The 24,714-nt window shown below is 55.4% G+C and overlaps 1 protein-coding gene across 1 annotated transcript in view; it reads left to right on the top strand.

The window, feature by feature from the left end:
• Positions 1–24,714, top strand: part of Plxnd1 (plexin D1) — a 39,724-nt gene that overhangs the window by 2,601 nt on the left and 12,409 nt on the right. Inside the window, exons 2-16 of the mRNA XM_021188790.1 lie at positions 11,356–11,532; positions 13,530–13,661; positions 13,888–13,988; positions 14,089–14,218; positions 15,358–15,535; positions 15,627–15,735; positions 16,031–16,133; positions 19,428–19,532; positions 21,757–21,846; positions 21,989–22,082; positions 22,505–22,659; positions 23,182–23,333; positions 23,927–24,026; positions 24,109–24,248; positions 24,475–24,642. Of these exons, the coding sequence (XP_021044449.1) occupies positions 11,356–11,532; positions 13,530–13,661; positions 13,888–13,988; positions 14,089–14,218; positions 15,358–15,535; positions 15,627–15,735; positions 16,031–16,133; positions 19,428–19,532; positions 21,757–21,846; positions 21,989–22,082; positions 22,505–22,659; positions 23,182–23,333; positions 23,927–24,026; positions 24,109–24,248; positions 24,475–24,642 (1,934 nt within the window). The remainder of the gene's footprint in view (positions 1–11,355; positions 11,533–13,529; positions 13,662–13,887; positions 13,989–14,088; positions 14,219–15,357; positions 15,536–15,626; positions 15,736–16,030; positions 16,134–19,427; positions 19,533–21,756; positions 21,847–21,988; positions 22,083–22,504; positions 22,660–23,181; positions 23,334–23,926; positions 24,027–24,108; positions 24,249–24,474; positions 24,643–24,714) is intronic.

Here is a 24,714-nt window from a genome sequence, read left to right as displayed (position 1 = left end):
TGACAAGGGAGCCAGGCTAGGGGATCCCCAAGTGAATTGGCCTTGGGTACAGCCAGTCCCCTCTAAGAGTTTTACAACAGAACTCATTTTCTTTCCACCCCAAAATGACACTGAGTTTACAAAGGGCTAAACCCAGCCTCTGTGCTCACTGAGGCTCCCTGCCTCTCTCTTTCTCAGTGGTCCTCAGGGGTAGCAAGACTATCCCGTGGGCGTGCCCAACACTGGGGCTTTGAGCAAGCCCAGATTCCTTCTCTTGGCAAAGACTCCCTCCGCCGCCTACCACCCTGCCGACTGACCCCTCACAGGAAAGGTCATAGCGGGTGAGAGGCAGAAGGACTGTCTGAAGTTTGTGGTGCTGCCACCCAGCAGGGTCAGGCCCTGTGCAGTTCTGGGGGGAGGGCGGCCACGGTTCTTCTCTCCCGAGCCTTGCCATGTCTGTGCCTGGCTGGATCTGAAGGCTGGGAGAGTAGGAAGAGGGAAGCTCTGTGGGCAAGGGAGGCAGCCCTTTGTGGGCCCCTGGCTGATGAAGGGTTCTGCGGGATTCCTCAGGCCGCTTCTCCCCTCCCCCTCCGGTTAGATGTGTCCTGATTCCCACGGTCCTTGGTGCCCCCCTGGGCCAGCACAGTGACTCACCCAGCTGAAGGCAGCTGGATTGTCGTCCTCCCTATGGGGGCAGGGCCTCTACAGGGAAATTAGCCCCAGGGCAGTGTAGTTAAGGCCTGCCCCTCACCCCAAAGCCACACAGTCTCCCTGCTAGGGCTCTTGTAGATTAGTCTGCTGTGTTCCCCAATGCCTGCTGTGGACACAGGCTAGGGCCCCCTGGCAGGAGGACCTGCAGGAGGACCTGCAGCAGGCCACGGGGCTTGCTGTCTTTTCCAAGCTGCTGCCCGCTCCCCTGCACTGGCTTGAAGTCCCTCTCTCAGTGCCTGGCTGTGTGGCCTTGACGGGAGCAACAGAATCTTCTGAAGTTCTTTAAAGCTAGGGTAATGCACAGTCTTCCCACTGAGGCATTAGGACCACGAACACAGTCTTCCCACAGAGGACCAAATGAGCAAGGTAACCACAAATGGAAGAGCTCAGTGCTTAGCGCAGCAGTCATTGGCTGGTTGAGCTGTTCTCACCCCTGGGGATGCAGTTAGCTCTTAGCTGGGCTCTAGGCTGTCCTGGAGAAATGTCCTCATCAGGCCTGCTCTGCAGCTCTAAGACCCCACCACCTGCACCCGCAGCCCCATGTGGGTCCCCTGGACATTTTCCAAGCCCCCAGTGTCATGAGACCTCTGCTTTGTGGGGACCCTCATGCGAGGGACCCCCCCTGTTTCTGGCCTCCTGGACAATACAGAGACCTAGGGATGGACTGGGTCTCATGTGGCACGGGTCAGTTTTAGGCTCACTGAGTGGTGGGGTTAAGGATGTGTGCCACCAAGCTCAGTATGTGTGGCCTTGAGGATTAAACCCAGGCTCTAGGTGACTGCTAGAGAAGTGTGGCATTAACTGAACTACATCCTGTCCCAAATGGAGTCCTCTTCAGAGCACCTAGGGTCAGGGTGGACACTGTCATACACTGTCCACTGCCAAGCACAGGGGCTGGCAATTGTGTGACCTGGAAAGCCCACGGTGGCTTGCAAGGAGGAGGGACCCAGAAGGAAGAGCAGTCAAGATGCTCGGGGTAAGATATCCTCTGACGTCTGCCCTGTGCTGGCCCTGCACCCCTGTGCTGTCACCACAGGGCAGCAGGCTGGACCTGTGTGCCTCCACTGTGGTGTGTCCAGCACCAGGTGGAAGGAAAGGAGGTGGAGTTAGGTAGTGTTTCCTTCCTCACACCGCAGCGTGTTTGGAGGGAAAGCATGTTGGGCCGTTGTATGCTGTTGGTAGAGAAACTGAGGCAGGGAATGACAAGGTAGAGCAGCTGGCTGGATGCAACTCCTTTCTCTGAATCTTTTGCCTGTAAATGACCATGATGTGTGTGTGTGTGTGTGTGTGTGTGTGTATACTTAAGTTGCAGGACAGCACAGCAAATGCCAGGTCTGCTTTTTTTTTTCCCCCCATGGTGTCTTTTTATAGTAATGGCAGGGAAAAAAAAAAACCCAGGCAGTTTTTAAAGCAGGCGTACAGTGGGTGGCACACGGCTCAGGAAGGTATTTTCTACACCAATTTCAGGGCTGAGATGGCAGGTGGTGGCGGAGGGAGAGAGCTTCCAAGACAGGCTTTAGGTTTGGGAAAGGGTTTGAAGTCAGCACCCTGTGACAGGAAGGCAAACAGAGACCCTTGTGGGATTCAGGAGAGGGTCTGGCTAGGATAGCCTCCCCTGGAAAGACAGGTGGGGGCCACTCTGAGAATGTCTGGCTCCCATGTACCCAGGGACAAAGTTGACAGAGCTCTGCCCTGTCCTGCCCATATGCTGTGTCGCCCAGGGCCAGTCAGTTAACCTCTCTATGCCTCGTGCTTCCTCGTTCTAATGGAAAGTCTGTGTCTCCTTTCAAAGATGTGGGTCAAAAAAAAAAAAAATCCCATATGTTGCACCCAGGAAATGGCAGGTGCGGGTACCAGGGAGAGAATAGACATCTGAGCGCTGCGTGCTGGTGTGTGGAGCAGACAGCAGGTGCTCAGAAGAGGGTGGGCTGGGCCCTTGCAGCTGATGAGCTCACACCAGGCTCCGAGGGAGCCAGGATGAAGCAGAGAACTCTGGTGAGAGTGTGGGCAAGCCCTATCCCCACAGGAGCTCAGTGGGGCACCAGACTGAAAACTAGCCAGGCGAGCGCCTCTCAGTTTGTTTGTTTTGTGGGGTGTGTTGGGCAGACCCAGAACCTGCTGGAGGGGCGCTTGCCACTGTCTTGTTCTCTCTGCCCACACTCAGCCCTTACACAGTGAGGCTTACAATGGGGGAAACAGAGAAACCCAGACAGGGCAAGGGACTTGCCCAGGGTCATACAGCTACTCTGTGGGTTCCAGGTCACCAGAGTGTGGGCTGGTTGTGGCCTCCCTGTGACCAGCCGTCATTGAAGGACGGCTTGGCCAACTGAGAGCTCTGGGCTCAGGGTGCCTGGGTTCTCCCATGACTGGAATGAGGTCATTTGGGCAATTCCCTGGTGGGGGCTGGGCACCGCAGCTCCTGAGAGCAAGATGGGTGGGGTGAAGCCACTGAGCATGTGTAGAAGGGCTGGGTGCTCAAGCCTCCAGGGTACAGAAGAGGCCTGAAAACATCTGGCTGTGCTGTCCTCTGAAAATGCAGCCCCTTAGCCAGGTGCCACCCCAACCCTTAGGAGACCGAAGCAGGAGGGCTGTCAATTAGACACCAGCCTGAACTGTGTAGGCAGACTTTGTCCCACACCAAAACCAAAACCAAAAGCAAAGGAACAAGAACATCCCTTCTCTGGAAAGGGGTGAGAGCCCCAGCTCCTGGGAGCATGTAAATGCATTTATCAGACGGTAGGAACGCAATCTAGGCAGGTTCCTTTTGTTTTTTTTTCCAGTGGGGTCCTGAGTCACTTGTGTGGGGGCAGAGACCGTTTCTACTTGGCAGGCTGGGTAGCCTTGTTCATGAAGTTTAGGGAACAAGTATGGGGCTCAAGTTCTGGTGGCTGCTGCAGGATCTGGGGATCTGATCTGAGCTAGACCTTGTCTTGACAGAGTCCCTCATTCAGCCACCCAAACTGCAAATGTCCCTTTGTAATTAGTGAGGTGTCTTGAGAGTTTATTCTGTGCCAGGCATTTGCGAAGCACCTTAAAACCCAGCTCTCCTTGCCATTTATCTACATCTTCATTGGTACACATGCTTGCAGAAGCCATGGGGTCAGTGTCCCGTGTCGGCCTCTGTCACTCAAAAACAGGGTCTCTCATTGAACCAGGGGCTTATTACCTAGACTGGCTGACAGTGAGCTCCAAGTATTCTCCTGCCTCGGCCTCCCAGTGCTGAGATCATAGATTCAAGCAGCCAGACCCAGCTTTCCATGTGGTACTGGGATCTGAACCCAGAGCCTTGAACTTGTGCATTGAGCACTTAAAAAAAAAAAAAGAATCCATTTTAAAGGTGGGAAAATGGAGCCTAAGAATGGCCTAAGGTGGCAGGCAATGAGTGCTCCCAGGTTACCTACAGAATTGTCCCAGTCTAGCGTCAGAACCTTTCAGCCACTCCCAGATGTGGGGCTTCTGCCCTTCCCTTGGGCTGCCATCTTCCGATGGCTTGTCATGTCCTGCATCTTAATTCCTAGGGGCATCGCTTAGGGAGGGGACTAGGCTTGTGGCATGGCCCAAAGAGAGAAGGTATAGACCCTGCCCCAGTATCCCAGAATCCCAGAAAACTTAGGACCACACTGCCCTGTGCTGAGCCTCATCCAAGACTAGGAGGGCTCCCTGGAGGTAGTGGCTCTGGACCGCACCTGGAGGATGGCTAGACAGGGAAAGAAGGAATCATGGCAGGGACAAGGTGGTGGTGTGGTGGCTGAGACTGTCTGAGGACCAAGTTCTTAGATGCCATATTCTTCTGGTCCTGAGGGGCCAGTGTAGCCTTAAAGGCCAAGGACACATGGCTCATTTGGTTCCAGAAAAGTCCAAGCTGCTACCAGGTGCTGGCCAATTTCCCCTGTGATGGCTGCACCAGGTGATTCCCAAGGCCTTTCCAGCTCCTGACAATGGTGTGAGCATTGCCATGGAAACCAGCTGTCCCTGAGTGGGGACAACCCCGAGAGTGTCTCTGAGCGCCAGAACAGGAACCAAGCTACCCCAGAACATAGCTTCGTCTTGTCAAAGTCCATGTTGGGGCCACCCAGGTGGGCATCTGGTGGCCCCACTGAAGTAGCTTCCTCTGGTGCTGACATGTGATGTCACCAAGCTCCCAGGCAGCCAGGCCCTTGCTCTCCCAATGCACTGTCCTCAGCTGCAAACCCCATAAATCACATAAGATGGAGGAAGGAGGAAGGAAGCCTGCGGCTCTAGTCCAAGGCCTGTGCAGCCCCAGCGGGCCGATCACAGCAGCACTTTAGGCCCAATCAGTAAATAACAGAACTGCGGGTAGTAACCTTGAGTGGAGGCCTCAGGCTGGAGCCGTGCTGGGTGCTGGCTAGCTGCCCGAATGGGTCATCTCAGCCCTGTTTGTGTGCTATGTTTCGATGCAGTGAGCCTCAGTTTCTCCATCTGGCTCTCAGTGGCTTGCTAGCACCCAGTGGCTGTGATGGTGGCAGCCGTTGGGAGCCACAGACTGCAGAACCAGCCTGGAGCCTAGGAACCCCCAAGTGTGACAGTACCCAAGGGACGGTGACTACAGAAGGCCACCGAGGAGGAAGGCTGCACTGTAGAGGAGGTGTGAGACTCAGGCTGTTCCCAGCCCTCAAGGGACCTGCAGTGGCCAGCTCAGGAGACACAGCTGGTCCCCTGCAGTGAGGAAGAAGCAGAAAGCCAGCTAGCTGGAGGAGGCCTGCCTACTGGAGCTAGCTGGGGGGCAGGGCCTTGGACTGGGGAGAAACACAGTGCTGCTTATACTACACCACACTGTGTTCCTGGGGGACACGTTTGGGGGCGGGGAGGGGACTGGGGACTGGGCCAGGCCAGGGAATGAGAAACAGTCTGGAGAAGAGGGGAGTTGGGTGTCTGGCTGCCTGTGGCCACCATCTGAGTAAGCCCTGTGGGGTCCAGGCAGCAGCCGCTCAGGCCACCAAACCCGGACTGTGCAGGATGCTAAGGAACTCACGCAGACACCTGATTGCTGTTGGTACCCAGCGGCCCCCTGGCAAGGCTTCTCCGTTCTTGGGCACCCTGACTCTGTGGATGTCCCCAGAGCCACCTGGGAACATTTACTGAGCAGCTGTGAGCTTAGCACCTCTAGTAGTCCTGTGTGGCAGGTGCTGTTACTGTCCCGGCCTCACAGATAAGGAAGCCAGCCAAGGGCTGGGCTGTGTGTCTCAGGGAAGGCCCTGCCCGCCTCTGTGCTAGGCAGCTCCTGGAGGTATCTTGATGGCCTTGGGAGGTACATGGGCTTCTGGGGCAGGAACAGTTTCCTCTGAAAGAAACTTCCAGAACTGAATCTGTCATCTCGTCCCCTGGCCAGAGCTGATACATAGTAGGTTTAAGGAATCTTTGTTCCTCAGTTTACCCTCAAGTGAGGCATTGCTTCTGTGGAGCAGCCATGTGCTCCTGTGCTGAAGCTGGGGGTGGGGCTTAAGGCTGGATTTCTTGGAGGTGAAGTTCTGCTTCTGATCACATATCTGTGCAGGCTCCAGACAATTTCTTTTATTCCTGAGACAAATATTAACGCCAAGGGCAGAGGGACCCAACCGGCTGGGCTATGCAGGAAGCTGCTGCCTGCCAAGGTCACCCTTTCTCATGGGCCTGCCACCCCCAGGTCCTCAGGAGAACCCTGCCCCATCCAGCCCGGATCCCTGTCCTTCTGCAGCGATCAGGCTTGAGAGACGAGGAGGTGTGGCTCCACATGGGGCAGAGATGAGGGAGGAGTTGCCCAGAACACAGATCTCAGACCAGCCACAGGTCAGGGGCACTTTGAGCGAGCCCTTGATGGCTTATGTTTATACTGACTGGAGACTGTTGAACGCAGAGAGGTCATGGCCTACTCTGCAGCTGTGTGTGTGTGTGTGTGTGTGTGTGTGTGTGTGTGTATGTGTGTTATAATAAGCATCATATTTGAACTAATTTTCAACGTACAGGACTGTAAGTTATGAAGGCAGGATGGGTAATCGTCTCCTGTGTCCCTCTCCCCAAGTCCCCTTTGCTGGCATTCCACACTACCACAATACCACACAGGATTGGGTCCCCTCCGACCCTCAGCTAAGCTGCAGAAGCTCCCAGTGGGATGGGGTGTGGCTCTCACAGAGCCCCTGTCTAAGAGACTCCACCCCAGAGCAGCAGAGAAGAAACCCTCCCATTGGCTCCCATTGGTCTGGGTGGTTAAGAGGGGAGTTCTGGACAGCTCAGTTGCTTCTGTCATCCCACAGTCAGCTATGCGACACTTCTGAGCAGTTCTGAGCCTCAGACAGGAGGCTGTCCCTAGGCCAGAGACAGCTAGCTGCACAGTAGGCACCTGGGATGGAACCTGGTGACCACGGTTGCCGAGTCTCATCCTCCTCTGAGTGCCTGCTGCGGAGGTGTAGAGGTCTGGCAGGGTCTGTGGGCAGGCTGTGGCGGGCATACTGTAAGCCCTCCTGGAGCTGGCTTCCTGGGAGAGAAGAGCTGTATTCAGCTGCAATTACTGAAGGAGTGAAATCAATAGGGCAGCCCTTTAATGGAGAGTGGGCAGAGCTGAGCTTGGCCCCAGGAGGCAGCCGGCTCAATAGGGAGGGGCTGTGTGCTCTCATGAAAGAGCTGAAATCAGTGGCCATTACCTACCCCATTTCAGAGAGGGACAAACTGAGGCTCTTACAGGAAATGGAGCTAGCTGCTAGATTTCATGCTGCCCCAAACACCTGCCTGCCCTGCGCTACCCACACAATAGGCAGGCCATGAACTTCCCTTGCTTTGCCGGCACGCCATGGCTGTATTGCCTTCCATCACTGCTTAGAAAGGAAGCAGCTGAATAGGATGTTTACACCTTAGTCAAAATTAATTTCCCTTCTTTAGTAAGTATTCACCCATGAGCTCTCCAGAGGGACCCGTCATGCGTCTGATACACCTGAATAAAGAGAAGTGCTGGCCGCTACAGTATTGTCACACACACACACACACACACACACACACACACAGAATAAGAATGTGTGTCTGCACACACATAGGGGATGGATGTTCACATGCACGTGGAGGCCAGAGGACCTTGGGTGTCGTCCTTACTCCTCACGGTCCTTTTCAAAGTGGGCTAGGCTGGCTGGCCAGTGAGCTGCAAGGATCTGTCTGCCACCGCCACCTCCACCTCCTGAGTTCTGGGAGTCCAAGCCTCTGTCACCAAACTCGTTGTTGTTTGTTTGTTTTAATCGTGGTTTCTAGAGATTAATCTCAGGTCCTTATGCCTTCAGAGCAAGCACTTGTCCAATGGAGCCATCTTCTAGTCCCTGCGCTTGTTTTGTTTAAGAGTCTCATATTGACTGACTAGAGCCTTGGAGGCTGGGTTACCTGGAGAGGAGGCATGGTGGAGCTGGGCCTGAGGGCCCAGACACTGGCTGCTAAGGGCAGGGCCAGTAGCAGGTATGGGCCATGGGTGGGAAGTTTCAAGAACTGCAGAGAAATGACATGGTTGGCCTTAAGTGTGGGTAATGGGCAGAATGGAAGGGGGCCCTGAGCATTCGACAGGATGAAATCCCTCTGCACACAGTGAGGACAGTGCAGCTGTGTTGTGGGGACGGTGGTGTGCTGTGTCCCATTGAGCTAGGAATAGGCTGGGGTTGTGTGGGCCACTTCATGAATGAGGTGCTAGGGAAGAAACTCCAGGCTGTGGGGCCCATGCCCCTGCTCACCAAGTTACGCAAGGCCACCCTCAGGGCCTCTGTGGGTGTCCCAGCCCTGCTCCTGCATGAGCCACTTGTAGTCTGAGAGTTCCTGGCCCAGGCAGGCAGATTCCCTCCACATAGATCATTCCAGCCCCTGTTGCTCACTTCTCCTTTAAAAAAAAAAAAAAAAAAAAAAAAAAACTTTTTTTTTTTTTTTTTTTTTTTTTAAGATTTTATTTTTAGGATAAGAGAAAGAGAAAAAAAAAGAGGTTGGGGGAAAGGCTTTTTCGAAAATTCCTTCAGCACAGAATTAATGGCTTGTGAACGTGAGGGCGGGCTGCGGGAGTCAGTTCCCAGCCTTTCCACAGCCTCCCCTCTCACCGCGGCCCACAAATCACCCCCAGCCTAGCAATGGCTCTGCCTTTCCCAGGATGGCACTCTGGCTGGACAGCCAGGCAGGGCTCAGCGGAGCGCCCAGAGCCGACTCCCACTCTGGGGGTCTCCCAGAGCTCATCTCCCACCACAGGGATTTTCAATATTTTAATTTAAAAAACAACTTATTTAATGACGCAAGTAAGTAATCTGTATTCAGCGAAAGTTATGTAAGTTGTGGGAGACCATGGTCTCGGTGGGACGGAACAGCTGTAGCCCTCGTGGTGCTCCAGGACAGCTGGGGAGGAGCCCCAGCCTGGGGACCATCTCGGCTCCCGTACATCCAGGACAAAGGCAAGTGGCTTGGGGCTGAGGCTCAGGTCAGGAGTCAGAGTGCACAGTGACTCTGTTTGCACAGTCTCCCTTACTCTCCGTCAGCCAAGGTCTAAGAGTAGTAAATGGAAAATTCCAGAAATAAACAATTCATGATCTTGAAATTGCTTGCTGTGCTGAGCACCACGGTGAAGTCTTGTGTTGTCCATCCCTACCCTGCCTCTGAGTCTGCGCTCTGTCCAGCGTTTCCACCCTGCCTAAGCTACCTACCTGGTAGCTGCTCAGAAGTCACGGCTACTGATGTCCTGTCCCTAAATACCAGAGCTTGGCTTGCATGGACCTTACTTTTCTTAAAGTGCAAATGTATGGTGATGGCAACTTGATACATCGCGGAAAGCCATGATGTGCCTGCCTTGGGAGAAAGGGTGGAAATTCTTGACTTGAAGCTGCCGAGGTCTGTGGTGCAGTGAGATTGTGAGCCAGAGCCCACACTTATTGTGCTCCATTGCCATGTTCTACAGTTGTCCCACTATTGCCACCCTTACAGAGACGACTGATAAACTCTCACAGGGAGAGACTGGGACCAAACTGTGTGTATAGGATTTGGTCCTTGTGTTTTCTGACATTCCCCAGAGGACTTGGGATGTGTTCCTGTCAGGCGCTGCTGTGCAGAAGCCTGGTAGACAGGGACAGGAGCAGAGACAATGGCCCCAAGGCAGGACCGGTGTGTGAGGCACAGATACAGGTTAGATGGTGGCATGGAGACTTGAGGGAGCTGAGCTGAGGGTTGGGGTCAGAGAAGCCCCATTGAGGTGGGTGAGGCCACAGGTTCAGAGTAGGCAGCTTCTGTGTGCGCAGCAAATATTCTGCCATTGCACTTATCCCAGTATCTCAGACTCCACCCATGTAGGAGCCTGTGTCTGGGGGTCAGGGGACAACTTTCAGGAGTCTGGTCTCGACTTCTACTTTGAGGAAGTGACTTTCTTGTTGCTCATGTGAAGTTGGGATGAGTCTCCTGTCTCTGTCTACCGTCTCTCCATAAGAGTACTGGGGCTAATGTGACACACTCAGGTCATTAGGTTTGTGTGACAAGCACCCACCCATACCCCCGCACCATCTCACTAGCCACACCCCCACCCCATTCACCTTTCTTTCTTTTTTCTTTCATTTTTTAGTTTTTATTTTTAAATTTTTAAATTTAAATTAATTTCATACAAAATATTTTGACCCTATTCTTTCCCCTCCCACATTGCTCCCAGATCCTCCCAATCGCTCTACCCACCCGGGTCTTCTCTCTCACTAGCTTGGAACTCACCAAGCAGCCATGATGGCTGGCAAGTAGTTCCCTGTGTGCCCCTGCAGCACTGGGATCCCTCGAGTACAACACTGTCTCTGGCTTTCAAACTCGGGTCATCATGCTTGTGTGGCAGATACTTTACCACAGCCTTCAAATCTATTCTGTCATTGGACTAGCACCAGTCATAGCTGAGACCTTAACTTCTGCCAACTCAGTCCACCACCGACCTTGTCTCAACCCCCAAAGGGGAAGTATGTGTGCATGCCCATTTTAGAGCTGAGTAAAGTGAGGCTCAGAAAAGCAAAGTAACATGGCCAGGGTCAGCCATAGCAAACCTCACAATTTGCCCATGGGTTTTAGACCCCAACCATATCTGGGTGTGTGGGTGTGGGGGGGGGTGTTGACCTACTCTAAAATTGTCCCAAGAAACCTAGGGGATGGGAACAGATGCTAGAACTGTGGGGGAAACACAGTGGAGATGGAAGGGACGCCTCTTGGGTGTCACTTCAGTAGTGAACTAAGGCAAGGATGACCTCACTGATCAAATATGGGCTCTCCTGGCCTCTTTGCTGTGTCTAACCAGGAGGAATGATGTAGCTGTGCAGTATTGCTCAGGCTGGACTGAAATTCCCAGGGTCAGGTGACTCTCCTGCCTCAGCTTCCCCAGTGTCTGGGACTGCAAGTATGTACCCCTGTACCTTTAGTCACTTAAAAGCCAAACTGACCAGTCCCTTGGCCAGCCTGTCTTGCCTCCTTCTCTCCCTTCCCCACCTCCAGTCTATTCCCCCCCACACACACACACCTTAAAAACACCAGCCATCTCCTAGGAGTAGCTGAGTCACCCAAGGTCAAGGCTAGACCCCAGTAGCATCTGGGATCTATTTAGCAGGGCCTCTGCTTGGGTCAAGCGGGGTCTGAGAGCTGAGATTTGCCTGTATGAACAAGCCAGAGAAGATTCCAGAGCCGAGTCTAACCTGCCTGTCCCCACAGCTGCAGCCGGAGCAGCTAGATTGTGGAGCGGCCCACCTCCAGCACCCACTGACCATCCTGCAGCCACTGAGGGCATCGCCCGTGTTCCGTGCTCCAGGGCTCACGGCCGTGGCTGTGGCCAGTGCTAACAACTACACAGCCGTCTTTCTGGGCACTGCCACAGGGAGGCTCCTGAAGGTAAGCGAGCTCTGCGGGAGCTCTCCGGGGAGGGCCACAGAGGGCCAGAGTCACTGCTTTCTTCGGTTTTCCCTCTGGGCCTCCACAGTGGCCTGTCATGGAGGGAGGGACTGGCCTGAGCGTCTGCACATCGTCTGCTTTTGGCATCTCCCAGCCTGGGGCCTGCTGCCTGCCCTGCTCCTTCTTGACCTTTGCAGTGCACAGGCTCCCCGCCCTGGGGCCTCTGCTTCCCCACTGGCTGCAGTTGTTGGGGGACACCAGCGCTGCTGGCCACTACCTCAGGGGTCCAGTTTCTGGATTAAGCATGAGGCCTACCCCCTTGCAAGTTTCAGAGCTAAGAGAAGGCAAAGAGCTGCTTCTCCTACCTCAGGGCAGACGGACACCCCTGCACGCCGCCTCTCTACCTCTCTGTGGGGAAGGTCAGCCCTGCAGCCAGGCCTAGCCTAATTGACTCAGACTCCATAATCGAATTCCCTTTGGCAGATGCCTGGGTGGGATGGGGGTGGGGCTTGGGCCCCACAGGCCTAGAACCACCTGTGGTGCCCAGGGAGAAGGCAGAGCCCCAGTTACTCAGCTTTGACCCCGGGCTCAGCTCTGTGGCCAGATGAGTGGCTTCTGCTTTTGAGGGTTACTACTCACTGTGTGACCTGAGAACATAGCTTGTCTCCTCTGGACTCCGGGCTCTCCATCCATTCAGGCAGAGTAGGACTGTGGCCAGAGCCCTCTCCCCCTTCTACCCACAAAACTGCAGTCATTAGGCACCTGTGCCTCAGGTACATCACAGGCACCACGTCCTTTAGCTCTCATGTTGAGAAACACAGAAGCAGGCCGCTGAGGTCCTTCACCAGAGGCGACTAGAGATAGCTAGAGATGGGGTCGTTGCTTTTCATTTTTAATTGATTTCTACGTGCCATGCTTAGAATGGGATACAGAACCTTGGTGATGGACGGGTTGGTGTCTCTCCTGCCAACCCTTTCTCTGTTTGGACCGTCTATCTTAATCCTCAGCTGGGCCCCCAGGACTGAGTAAAGACTGAAAAAGTGGAAATGAGTTGGCGTCTGTTTGGTGTCTGGGGTAGGTGGGCATGGTGTGAGCCATGGCCAAGCCCCTCCCAGCATCCCAAGAGGCTTCCCCAGAGGCCAAGCCTGCCCTGGGGGGACCTGGGAAGGGCACAGTGTTTACTTGGCACACCCCAGAATGAAAAGGCAGAGGTGCTGTCGGGAAGGCAAAGGTGAGGCAGGCCTGACTGGGCAAGGTGTATAATGTCTAACAGTGGGAGCAATGTGAGACCGAGGAGGGGTGTGGCTAGGGGGCGTGGCTAGGTGGATCCTCAAGGCATCGAATGCCACAGCCAGTTTCTTCCTGCAGGGAACCTCTGCAGGTTTTAGAAACCCAGAGGAAGGTGAGTGGGAGCCCCAAAGATATCCAGGCCGCCAGCCTTTCCCCTCCGATTGGTGTCTTGGAGCCTTGAGCACCCAGCCTGTGAGGATGAGAGGGGAACAGACAGCAGGGCTTTGCCAGTCTCCGGAGAGCCATACAGAGGGGCCTGGGACCTCGCCCAGGACTCTGCTCATCTTATCTCCTGTATCCCCACAGCCCTGTGGAACGATGACCATCCTGAATCTTATTCACTGGGGAAACTGAGGCTCAGGGAGGGAAAACAACTCATTTGGATTGTAGTGCGTGTCAGAAATAGAATTCAAGCCTTTCAGTTAGCCATGACAACCAGCAGCCTCCCAGAGAATGGTTTGGGAACTACAGCCCACACATACCTGGGGGAAATGTTGGAGTCTAGCAGGACTGGAGTTCCTGGTGGAGGCGCTTTTGAGTCAGTGAGAAAGAGTATGGCGCATGCACAATCCACCTAGGAGCCCCGTTTTCCTTTTCACCCTGGACCATCTGAACAGGAGGGGAGGGGAGACTCCAACCCCGGGGCAGCCTGACCTCCTGGGTGGCAGTCCCCTGGCACCAGTAGGTGATGGCCTTTCCTTCCACAGATCAGCCTGAATGAGAGCATGCAGGTAGTAAGCAGGCGGGTGCTGACTGTGGCCTATGGGGAGCCTGTGCACCACGTCATGCAGTTTGACCCCTTGGATCCTGGTTACCTATACCTGATGACATCCCACCAGGTGAGGAACTGTAGCCAGCCAGCTTTGGGCCTTTGTGCATGCTGACCGTCCTGTGGGGACACCTCCTTCCCCACCTCCATCTTTGCTCACTCATGTCTGGGACACGCTGCTTCGAGGAGGCCATGTTTCCCCCACATACCCTCTACGAATGCCTCCAGAGTTAGCCACCCTAGCCTCACGAGGGAGAGGTGGCCCCCTTGCTCAGCTGGGCCCCCTCTGCCCGCAGATGGCCCGAGTGAAGGTGGCGGCATGTGAGGTGCACTCCACCTGCGGGGACTGCGTGGGCGCGGCCGATGCCTACTGTGGTTGGTGCACTCTGGAGACCCGGTGAGTCTCCAGTGACCTCAGCTGACAGCAGGGCAGGGAGGGCTGGGGTGTGGGAGGGACGTTGGCCCTGGCCTAGGACCTGACCCCAAGGTGCCTGCAGGTGCACACTCCAGCAAGATTGCACCAACTCCAGCCAGCCGCATTTCTGGACCAGTGCCAGCGAGGGCCCCAGCCGCTGCCCTGCCATGACAGTACTGCCCTCAGAGATTGATGTGCACCGGGACTACACAGTGAGTGGAGCCACACCCACCTAAAGCCCGCGGGCACAACCAGCGACAGCCAGGCTCCATGGCTGGGTCACCTCTTCAAGGTTCTACCATGGCCTCTTGCAGGACCTAGTCAACAGTTAGGGCCATGCAACCTGAGTACATAGCAATGCACAGGGCCACTGGTGGCATTTAAATGGCAGTTTCTGAATATACTAACTGGGGACACCCAGATAGAGAATAAACCCTTCTTCTCTTCTTCTGTGAGTGTTAGTGGCCATCACTTATCCCTGATATGGGACAGACAGGGCTGGTGGCTAGTTCATGCCTGCAGCAAGTTGGGTGACCCAGCAGCTGGGGCCCTCCCAGTTCCTCCTCACTGACTCCCCTAAGGACAGGGCCATCCTATGTCACCCCGAGGGGTTCCAGTGGTCCAACCTGTCTACTCCACCAGGTCACATGTCAGTCATGCCCTGGCCTCATCCCTGTGCAGCCTGGGGTAGGCACAGTCATTCATCCCCTTGGCCATTCATATTGTACTGAGCACTTACTGGGTGCCGTGTGTGTACATACTCTGGGGACCAACCCTTGGCCTGGGAGGAGCTAATGTGCTCTTGAGGGAGAGAATAGGACAGGCAAAATGTAGAGGTGGGATTGGATGCAGAATAGAGTCAGGTGGGGCACAATGGTAGGCAGGAAAATGGTACAGACCGGCCTTGCCCTGGGAGAGGGTGTGGAGAATGAGGAAGAATAGCTTCATAGGAAACTACAGTCCAGGGGCCATAAGGTGGGAGTGAGGTCCACGTGTCTGGGGGAGGACAATGGGGTCTAGCAGCCGTGTGCTGCAGAGGCCTTCTGTTTTTGAGATACCGTAGCCCAGTCCAGCCTTGTACTTATAGCAGTCCTCCTGCCCCAGCTTCCCAAGTTCTGGGATTGCAGGCTGTGTCACAACACCTGGCTGACAGAGCCTGTGTGACCTCTGAGGTAGGGAGCCTCAAATGGAAACACTAAAGCCCCAGGTGTCTTCTGAGCAGAGAGCCTCGACTTCCCTGAGACAAACCATTTTCTTCCAGAGACTCTGGCAGGATCAGACAGATGCTCTTTTGCAATAGGATCTGTAAGGGGCACGAGCTGGGCCTTACCTGAGGGCATCTCTCCCCCAGGGAATGATCTTACAGATCTCAGGGAGCCTGCCCAGCCTCAGCGGCATGGAGATGGCTTGTGACTATGGAAACGGCGTTCGAGCGGTGGCCCGAGTCCCCGGCCCTGCCTATGATCATCAGATTGCCTATTGCAGTCTCCTCCCCAGGGCCCAGTTTCCATCCTTTCCTGCTGGCCAGGGTGAGTGCCTGGCTGTGATGCCAGCCCAAGGGTGGGACCCTGCCAGCATCACCTGTGGATGAAGACTTTTGTATCTCTGATCACTTTCCAGACCACGTGACCGTTGAGATGTCTGTAAGGGTCAAAGGACACAACATTGTCTCAGCCAATTTCACCATCTATGACTGCAGCCGAATTGGACAAGTCTACCCCCATACAGCGTGAGTGGGCGGTGGGAGGGGGAACAAGCCCCACCTAGCTCAGAGAACAGCTTCAGACCCTGGGAACACACAACAGACAACATCCCACACCTTTGCCTTGCATGTAGCAAGCTTTGACCAGCCAGGCCCTGCAAATTGACACCAGACTGGCATAGGCAGACTAAAAGAGCCTACCTGTTTCTCCCTTGCATACCTCTCATTAGTGGGAAGCTCACTACCAAACAAGATGGCCCATCTGCCCCCTTTCTCCAAGGCACTAGGGTCATCCTTTCTGAGGGGCCCCCTTGTCTTCTAGCTGTACCAGCTGCCTGTCCACACAGTGGCCTTGCTCCTGGTGCACCCAGCTGCATTCATGTGTCTCCAACCAGTCTCAGTGCCAGGACTCACCAAACCCCACGGTAAGCCTTGTCTTGGGGTATACCCCACCCACGTTGGGACAGGGGACTCTTCACTGTGTGTTCAACCAATCCCTGTGGCTGGGCAAGCTGGTGGCCTTTTTTCCTCCCCTGCCCTTGAATCTCTCTGGGTTACTACTCCAGGAAAGCCAGTTCTTAGAGGTAACACTTCAGGGCTACAGTGTGACCTTCTGGAAAGCCCGAGCCAGGCTGAAGCTGTGCCCTCCATCCACGGCGGATGCTAAGGGTGGAACATTGTCATCCGCTGTTTTCAGTTTCTCAGACACTTTAAGCCTTTGTCCCTGTGACTTTAAGAGGAGGTAACTTGTTCAAGGCCACCTACCTGGGAGACCTTGAACCCAAATCCCCCTTTCTTCCTTTGAAATATAGAGTTGGGTACTAAGACCCCTGGCTCTCTTCCCATCATGTGTCACCTTCACCCTGGAAGGCTCCTCCCTCTTTCAGGGGTCACACGTGAAATTCCCAGACCTTGGCGGGTGAATAGCAGCAGCACCTTGAGCTCAGACATACCTCCCCTTGCTTTATATCAGGGCTGTGCACCCTAGGAGGGGCTGTTGCTGCCTCAGCCTTACCCCCAGGTGAGCTTTCAGCAGTATACCGAAACCACACCCAGCTCACAGAGTGCGCACAGAACAGGGCTTCTCACTGACAGGCCCAGGAGTGGCCAATGGTCATACTGAGGGATGCTCTGGGTGTTGGGAGATGGTTAGTCTAGGTCCGTCATCCCTGTGGCTCTGGGGTTGGGGGCATCCTGGTTATGACATGTCCATACCTACAACCCTGAGCTGCATACACAGCAGGGGTGTGGTGACTGCTGAAGACCAGAAGTGCCCATTGCATCTGCCTGGTACATGCCAACCCTGAAGGACCAGGGGCCCACCTTACAGTCCACCAGTGCTCACTGAGTGCTGCTTGTAGACTTGAGTCTGTGCTAAGCACTGGGGAAAAGCCAATTAGATGTAGTTCTGTCTTTCCTACCACAGGCTCAAAGCCTTAGCTCTGACCTGTGGCTGTGTAATCCCAGGCAAGCTGCTGACCCTTTCTGTGACTTTCTCCCTCTGTAAAGTGAGGCCCACAGCAAGGGCTAAATTAGAGATCTGGAATTACTCCAGGAGGCACCAACCCTATACTTGGTCCTTAGATGATTGTTGAATCTGTGGCCACTGTGCATGGGTGCCCAGCAGAGTCAGCTCCTAAAAGAATTTTGTGTGGGTCTTGACACCTGCATAGGAGCTCAGCGGCTGGGAGGTGTGTCTGATGCTCGCAGCCAGCTTGTTCTCCAGGTCTGCAGCTCTCCCTCAGGACAGGAGTGGGCCAGCCCCAGAGGGGCTGTCGGAGAGCATTACTGTAATCTGGCAGGAGAAGAGGCAGCTTCACCAAGGCCTGTGCAAGGGTCTGAACCAGTGCTCGACTTGGCATTTAATTAAGTGCCAGTTAGCTGTGGAGGCGCCAGGCCTCCCGGGCAGACGGCAGGCAAGAGGGTCTGCATAGCCTCCGGGACCCCTGGCTCCTGGATGGGGGCCCTGAAGGTTGTGTTTGCAGCCACGTGTGCGTGGTCCCAGTGGCTCCCATGGGGAGGCTGCTAGGGCTGGCTCAGGGGTTGCGATGAGAAGAGGCAGGAAGGTGCCAGGTGGTCCGGGGCCAGTGTTGCCTCTCAGAGCCTAGTGCTCCCAGGGCAGCATGATGTCAAGCTTTGGAAGTAGGATGGGAAGCGGTAGCTGGATCAGAGCCTGGCGTGTTCCAAACCACAGGGCAGCACAGGGCTGGAGCCAGTGGCTGAGTGGCTTGATGGGTATTGACAGCCATCACGGACTGTGGGCTGGACCACAGCAAGTGGCAGCAGGCCAGGGGGCCCCGGGTCACTGGGTCTATTGATGCTTGTTGGCTTGGGATGCCAGTGCTTGCCCTCTTGAGCTTGGAGACACTGTAGGAGTTCTGGGCACTCCTGCGGCTCCATCTTTCCAGGAGCACGTTTGGGATCGTAGCCACCTAGCTCTGTGCCCTGGCAGCTCCAGCTAGGCAGGGAGAGGTCTGTGCCAGCCTGTGTGAACCAGAGCAGGCTCTGCGCACACCTGCATGATGGTAGCTGCTGACCACTCCCCGTCTCCTGTGCACTCATCCCTGGCCTAGGTGTAACCATACACAGCTTCCTGAGCCTGCAGGTCGGGTTGGCAGATGGGAAAAGCCATCTGATGGCCTGGGTGGAGACAGGAAAGGTAGTCCTGTAAGGGAAAAGCCCAGACTGGCTCTGGTCATGGAGTTAATCAGCTAATACCAGTGAACAGTCATCTTTAGGCACCACTGGATCCAGGAGTTCAGTGGTGGTGTAAGGGGTTTCTCAATAGACTCTTCACTTGTCTAGTTTAATCCAGGTCCCCCTTAAGGGGTATGTCCCCTGTGTGATTAGGAACTAATAGTAATAAGAAATGTCCCATGACTACCCACCTGTAATCTCAGCACCAGGGAGGCTGAAGCAGGAAAAAGCCAATTAGAGGTCAGCTTGGGCCTGTGACAAGCACATAGTAGGCAGAAGCTCGAAAGGCTGATGGGAGTGGCAGTCCACACGTGGGACCCCAGTACTTGAGGCCAGCCTGTCCAAGCAACATACTGAGACCCTGTCTCTAAAGGGAGAGGGCAAGGGGGAAGACAGAGGAAAACCCCAGGAGACGGTGTCCTTGTCCCAGAGGGTGACCTCCTGAATACACAGGTGTCCTAGCACTAATTCTTGCCCTGACAGATGTGACCAAGAGACCCCTGGCTAGAGTAGCCTCGGGGTGTGGGGTCCCTGTGACCTCTCGCTTCTGTAGGTCAGATATCGAGGTGGCCATAGGTAGGACTTCAAAACCCCAGCACAGGTATTTCCCCAGTATCCTGCTGAGGAATGTGGGGCGAGCATATCCACACCCTCACTTTCTCTGTCCCCCCCCCCCGCCCGTACAGTTTCCTCTGTACAACGCATTGTGGCCTCTGAGAGCCACAGAGGCAATTTTTAGCCCAGGTCTGGCCTAGTGATAGTGTTCTGCAAGGTTGGATCCTAAAGAACCCAGCCACAGAAGAGCTTACCACCACGCAGTTTCTAGGCACTCTGGGTCTAAGGAGTACATCCAGGAGGAAGACTCTGCATGGATGGAACATTTTATCTGTCTCCTTATCTAGAAAGTGGGGCTGCAGGCGTTGCTATGGAGACTGTTGGCACCCTGGGGAGGCACGCCTGACTGTTGGGGGTGGGGGCTCTGAAACATCCTATTTGACCCTCATCTTGTGTTTGGCTTGCAGAGCCCTCAGGACTGTCCCCAGATCCTGCCCTCACCCCTAGCGCCTGTGCCCACAGGTGGCTCCCAAGACATCCTGGTGCCCCTGACTAAGGCCACCTTCTTCCATGTAAGTAGAAGCTGAGCAAGGTCTTTGTGGGTTTCAGACTATCCAGCGCCCATAATGGTGGCCCAGCTTTTCTCTCTGAGCCCCATTTCAGCTGTATAAGACTTGGAGCAGGCAAGCAAGGCTGATGGGGGACAGCAGGCAGCCAGCAGCTGCCAAGGGAACCCTGGCCCAGGCCCCAGTACTCCTGCCCTGGAGGCTCCCTGACATAGTAGCTCAGCCCCCTGCCTAGCACCACAGTCCATGGGTAGATGAGGTCCACATGGGCTCTGCTTGCCCTGCCCAGGCTGAGCAAGACCCTGGGTGCTCCAAGCTCTGTGGAACATACTGGCCCAGTTCAAGGCTCCCATGTCTTTCCCAGGGATGGCCAGAAGAGGCCATGCCCCTAATTTCCGTGGTCTAGAGGGGACACTGAGGGAGGAAGTGTTCTGTGTTAGGGGATGTGGCCATCTCTGCTGTCCCCCCCCCCCAAGGAGTGTGGTGGGGGGGTGTTGATGAGTTTTGGAAGGATGCCAGCTCTCCTAATTCCTGGGACATGCCATCTGTCACTGCCACTCGGGAGCTGAGGCCCGTGACGGTTGTCACACGTGGGGGCCACGTGCCAGGCATCTGGGATGTGTCAGGGATCCTCTATGGCGTAGGGGCTCTTGAGAGCCAGGGTAGAGCTACCTTCCAACAAAAAGCCTACCCTGCCAAGGCCTGGAGGAGCAGGGTGTGGAGGCTCTAGCCCCCAATTTGGCCCTGGCTGATTCTCTCCAGCTGTGTGGCACTCTTGGTGCATTCTCTGCTTTTCCCAGTCACAGGAATCCCTGCCATCCATGCTACCTGACCCCCGGTGTTGTCCGCCCGCTCGCCTCACCCTGACCATGTTTCTAAATCATGGTCAGGGGTTAGGACTGGGGCCTGGACACTAGGCAGCCCTGCTACAGGCCGTTCTGTCATGTGCTGGGGAGGGGACCCATCTCCAGCTCCGCACACTGGGAACAGAACCAGCATTTGGCCCTGTCAGCAGCTTCTTTCCTGTGTTAGCTTCCGGCTAGGACCCCAGGAAGGAGAGGTTGACCTGCTTTTTTTTTTCTCAGGGTGTCACATCTGCCAACAGCAGGGGCATAAACAGGAAATAATGGCGCACAGCTGCTAGGGCCTTGGTCTGTCTGACACATGAAACCCAAGTTTATCACTCAGTAAATATTTATTGACATGACTCTTGAGGGAGCGAGAGGAGACTGAAGAGTTAGGCCCAGCTTGACACATTAACATTTATTGAGCTCTTCCTGCAGGCACACATTAGACACCTGTGCATGCAAGCCTCTAAAACCTAGGATGGTTGCTCTGCTCAGAAGGACCTGTTCATATTCACATGCTTGCATGAGGCCACACAGTGAGCGAGTAAAGGTGGGATTTAAAGCTAGGCCTATGTGAGGTTGAATCCAGGCTTCCCACCAACTTCTGCTGCTCTTAGGGGGATATAAAGGGCCCGCAAGCAGCTAGGACCTTCACCAATGGGCGAAGGGAGCGGTGTAAACAGCCTAAGCCAGCAAACAGGACATTTTGCTGGATGGGGCAGGCTTTGGGAGTAGAACAGGTCCCTCAGCCCATCCCTTTACTGCTGGGGCAGGATGGAGTGTGAGGTATCCTGATCCAAGGGGGCCTGGGGGTCCCAGGGGCTCTGCAGCTGGGTTTGGACACTGTGGTGCTTCTCACTGGTGGTACAAAGGAGACCAGCCCTGGCGGAGGCCTGGCACATGCCACACGGAGGTTGATGGGGTACCTGGGGTTTACCTCTGTAGGGCAGAGACCAGGGACTCTGACCAAGAGTCAGGCTAAGTCTCCTGGAGTTGGGGCATCAGGAACTGGTTTAGGTCACCGGTGGGGTCTCAGAGGCCTCTTAGACAACAGCCATCATTCCAAATACAGAGGTGACCCAGGTCCTCGCGGCCCAGGCACTGGGAACAGTCAGGACCACCCATAGCACAATTGTGGACACAGGACGGCACGGTAAGCCTGAGGAGAGACAACTCTAGAGTCAGCATCCATAAGGTTCATAGCCAGCTCCTGCCTATGCTGCCAGTTTCCCCAGTATCTGTACATGATGGCCAGGAAGGAGGGTCTAGCAGCAAAAGCCTGGTGGAGTCCCTAGCCCCCTCTGTCGGCGTAGAGGCTGCCGTGTTCTGACATAGGTCTGAGGCATGGGGGCTAGGAAGGCTCCTCTGTCCATTGTCTGCAGGGTACCTCCCTCGAGTGCAGCTTTGGGCTGGAAGAGAGCTTTGAGGCTGTATGGGTGAATGACTCACTGGTCCGCTGCAACCAAGTGGTGGTAAGTGGTAAGGCCCAGCAGGGCAGGAGAAACCCCCTCGGTCTCCTATCTCCTCACCCTGCCTGCTTCTGCCTCCCCCCCCCCCCCCCCCGTCCTGCCCTCATCCATCTTGGTGACACCCTTGCCCCTCCTCATTCTGCAGCTGCACACAACCCAGAAGAGCCAGGTGTTTCCACTGAGTCTGAAGCTGAAGGGGCCGCCAGACCGGTTCCTAGACAGCCCTAACCCCATGACAGGTGAGTGTCCCATCTGTCCCACAGGCCAGTAGGTGGGGCCCAGCCTGTGGGGGCTCACTGGCCGCCACAGACACCATTACCCCATAGGTGGCCAGAACTCACTGAGACAGCCTCACACCAATGACTCTTGTAACCCTCGGGACCTTACTTCCTTCTCTGAACCCTCTTGTCCCCGAGTTAAGTGAGGTCACAAGCCTTTACTGCAAGATTGCCAGGACTCATTGAACCAATCCCTATAAATCATGTCCATAAAATGGGGGAGTCAGTAATTCCTCCACACGGGGTCCCCATGAGGAGAAGGACTGTTGATGAGGCTGGAACCTGGACACAGGGCAACATAGTAGGAGCTGGCCAAGAACCCTATGGATGCCAACCCCAGAGTCGCCTCGCCTCAGGCTCACCGTGCTGTCCTATGTTCATAGTTGTGGTCTACAATTGTGCTATGGGCAGCCCTGACTGTTCCCAGTGCCTGGGCCGTGAGGACCTGGGTCACCTCTGTGTTTGGAATGATGGCTGTCGTCTGAGAGGGCCCCTGCAGCCACTCCCTGGCACCTGCCCAGCCCCTGAAATTCGAGCGGTAAGCACACAACACGCCAGGCACACACAGCATTACTGGCTCATAGGTTACTTCCCGTGGCTAATGTCTTAGTGGGGCACAGACACTGGGGGTGAAGGTGGAGGAAGCTGGGCTTTGATCCATTGCTATTTCACAGCCACCCAGGAAACCTCTGACCTGGTGACAGTTGATGATTTCAGCAACTCAGCAGCCTGATTTAGTTAGGGGGGAAAAAAAATCTCAGGGAAGGATTTTGATTGGTTTAGCATGGGTCAAGTGCCCACCCTTAGCCCAGTCAACTTCTGGCTTAGATGCTGAAGTCTGTGGTCAGGCGTGGCCACCAGGAACCAAATAGCATCATCAGCCTTGGGACCCATGCAGCGCAGCCACCTGTTGCCCCAGGCCTCTGAACACTGTGAACCTCCTTGTCCTCTGCTAGGCAGAGGGTCTGTGTGGCCCCCACCTGCTGTGGGCACACGTGACAGTGAGAGAGACACCCAGGCCTCAGACCTTCCCTTGCCTTGTGCCCTCCACCCCCGGCAGATTGAGCCTCTGAGTGGCCCCTTGGACGGTGGGACCTTGCTGACCATCCGTGGCAGGAACCTGGGCCGTCGGCTCAGTGATGTGGCACATGGTGTGTGGATTGGCAGTGTGGCCTGTGAACCCCTGGCTGACAGATACACGGTTTCAGAGGAGTGAGTGTCAGGCATTGCCAACCTAATCCTTCTTTCTCTAGCCCTGTCCCTCACCCAACAGGGCACATATCTGTGACTGGGCCTCCCCACTGTCTCTGCCTGGGCCACTCCTTTATCCTGCCAGCTCTCTGCTGCCTCCTCTGAGAAGCCCTCGGGGCTCTGCCTCCTGCCACATAAGCAGAGCTTTGATGAGAACCACCTTGCACTAGTGAAGTTTGGAGGGGGGAGGGGCTGATGGGGTATAAAGGTCAGGGTGCAACAGCTGCCCCAACAGGGGATGTCTGCAAGAAGGTAATTAGCTGGGCTTCCTGTTGAAAGGCTCTGGGCCAGGCTTGCAGATAAGGGCATCAGGTGGACAGCCAGTCTAGCTGGGCAAGCTGCCTGGTATCAGAGACCATCTGAGACAAGGCTCAGAGCCACTGATCTGGAGGAAACGGCAGAGTGGCGTGCCTCTCTTGGCCAAACATACAGTGCCCATCTATGGAGAACATTGTTGGTTCGGCATTACAGCCCCAGTGGGAATGGGAGGCAGAGGCCATGGGCGGATACAGGCATTGGCTCACCTTCTGCCCATATGCCTGCCCTGCCTTCAGGATCGTGTGTGCCACAGGGCCCGCCCCGGGGGCCTTCTCAGACGTGGTAACGGTGAACGTCTCCAAGGAAGGCAGGTCCCGGGAACAGTTCTCCTATGTGGTAAGTAGGCCACCACCTCTCGCCATCCAGCTCATTCCCCACAAGCCTGCAGCCAGAGCCTAATCCCTTCCCTTCTCCCCAGCTGCCCACGGTCCACTCGCTGGAACCTCCCATGGGCCCAAAGGCTGGGGGCACAAGGATCACCATTCATGGCAGTGACCTCAACGTGGGCTCCATGCTCCAGGTTCTGGTGAATGACACGGACCCCTGCACAGATCTTACGTAAGCTGTCCCCACAGCCTGTCAGATGGGCATACCTTACTCTGTCCCTTCTTGGCTTGGGGTGGATCTGGGAAGGAAGGGGCTGGACACAACCCAAGCCAGTGCGTGGCAGTGGGAAGGAGAAACTGTTTAGAATGAGGAAACACAAGGCTGTGAGGGACCTGCAGTGGGTGGACGACAGGGAAGAGCCACACTCATGTCACCTGCTCGTCACCCCCCCCAACAGGCGCACGGCCACCAGCATCACCTGCACCGTGCCAGGGGGTACCCTGCCCTCTCCAGTGCCTGTGTGTGTGCGCTTCGAGAGCCGGGGCTGTGTGCACGGAAACCTTACCTTCTGGTATATGCAGAACCCAATCATCACAGCCATCAGCCCAGGCCGCAGCCCTGTCAGGTGAGAGCCAGAGCCATGCGTGCCCACCCTGTCTCCCTGTCCAGGCTGCAGGGAGCCTGACAGGTCCCGATG

Source organism: Mus pahari, chromosome 2 (assembly GCF_900095145.1).
Source record: "Mus pahari chromosome 2, PAHARI_EIJ_v1.1, whole genome shotgun sequence".
In the NCBI taxonomy this organism is placed as follows: Eukaryota; Metazoa; Chordata; class Mammalia; order Rodentia; family Muridae; genus Mus; species Mus pahari.
This window is presented reverse-complemented; position numbering and strand designations above follow the sequence as displayed.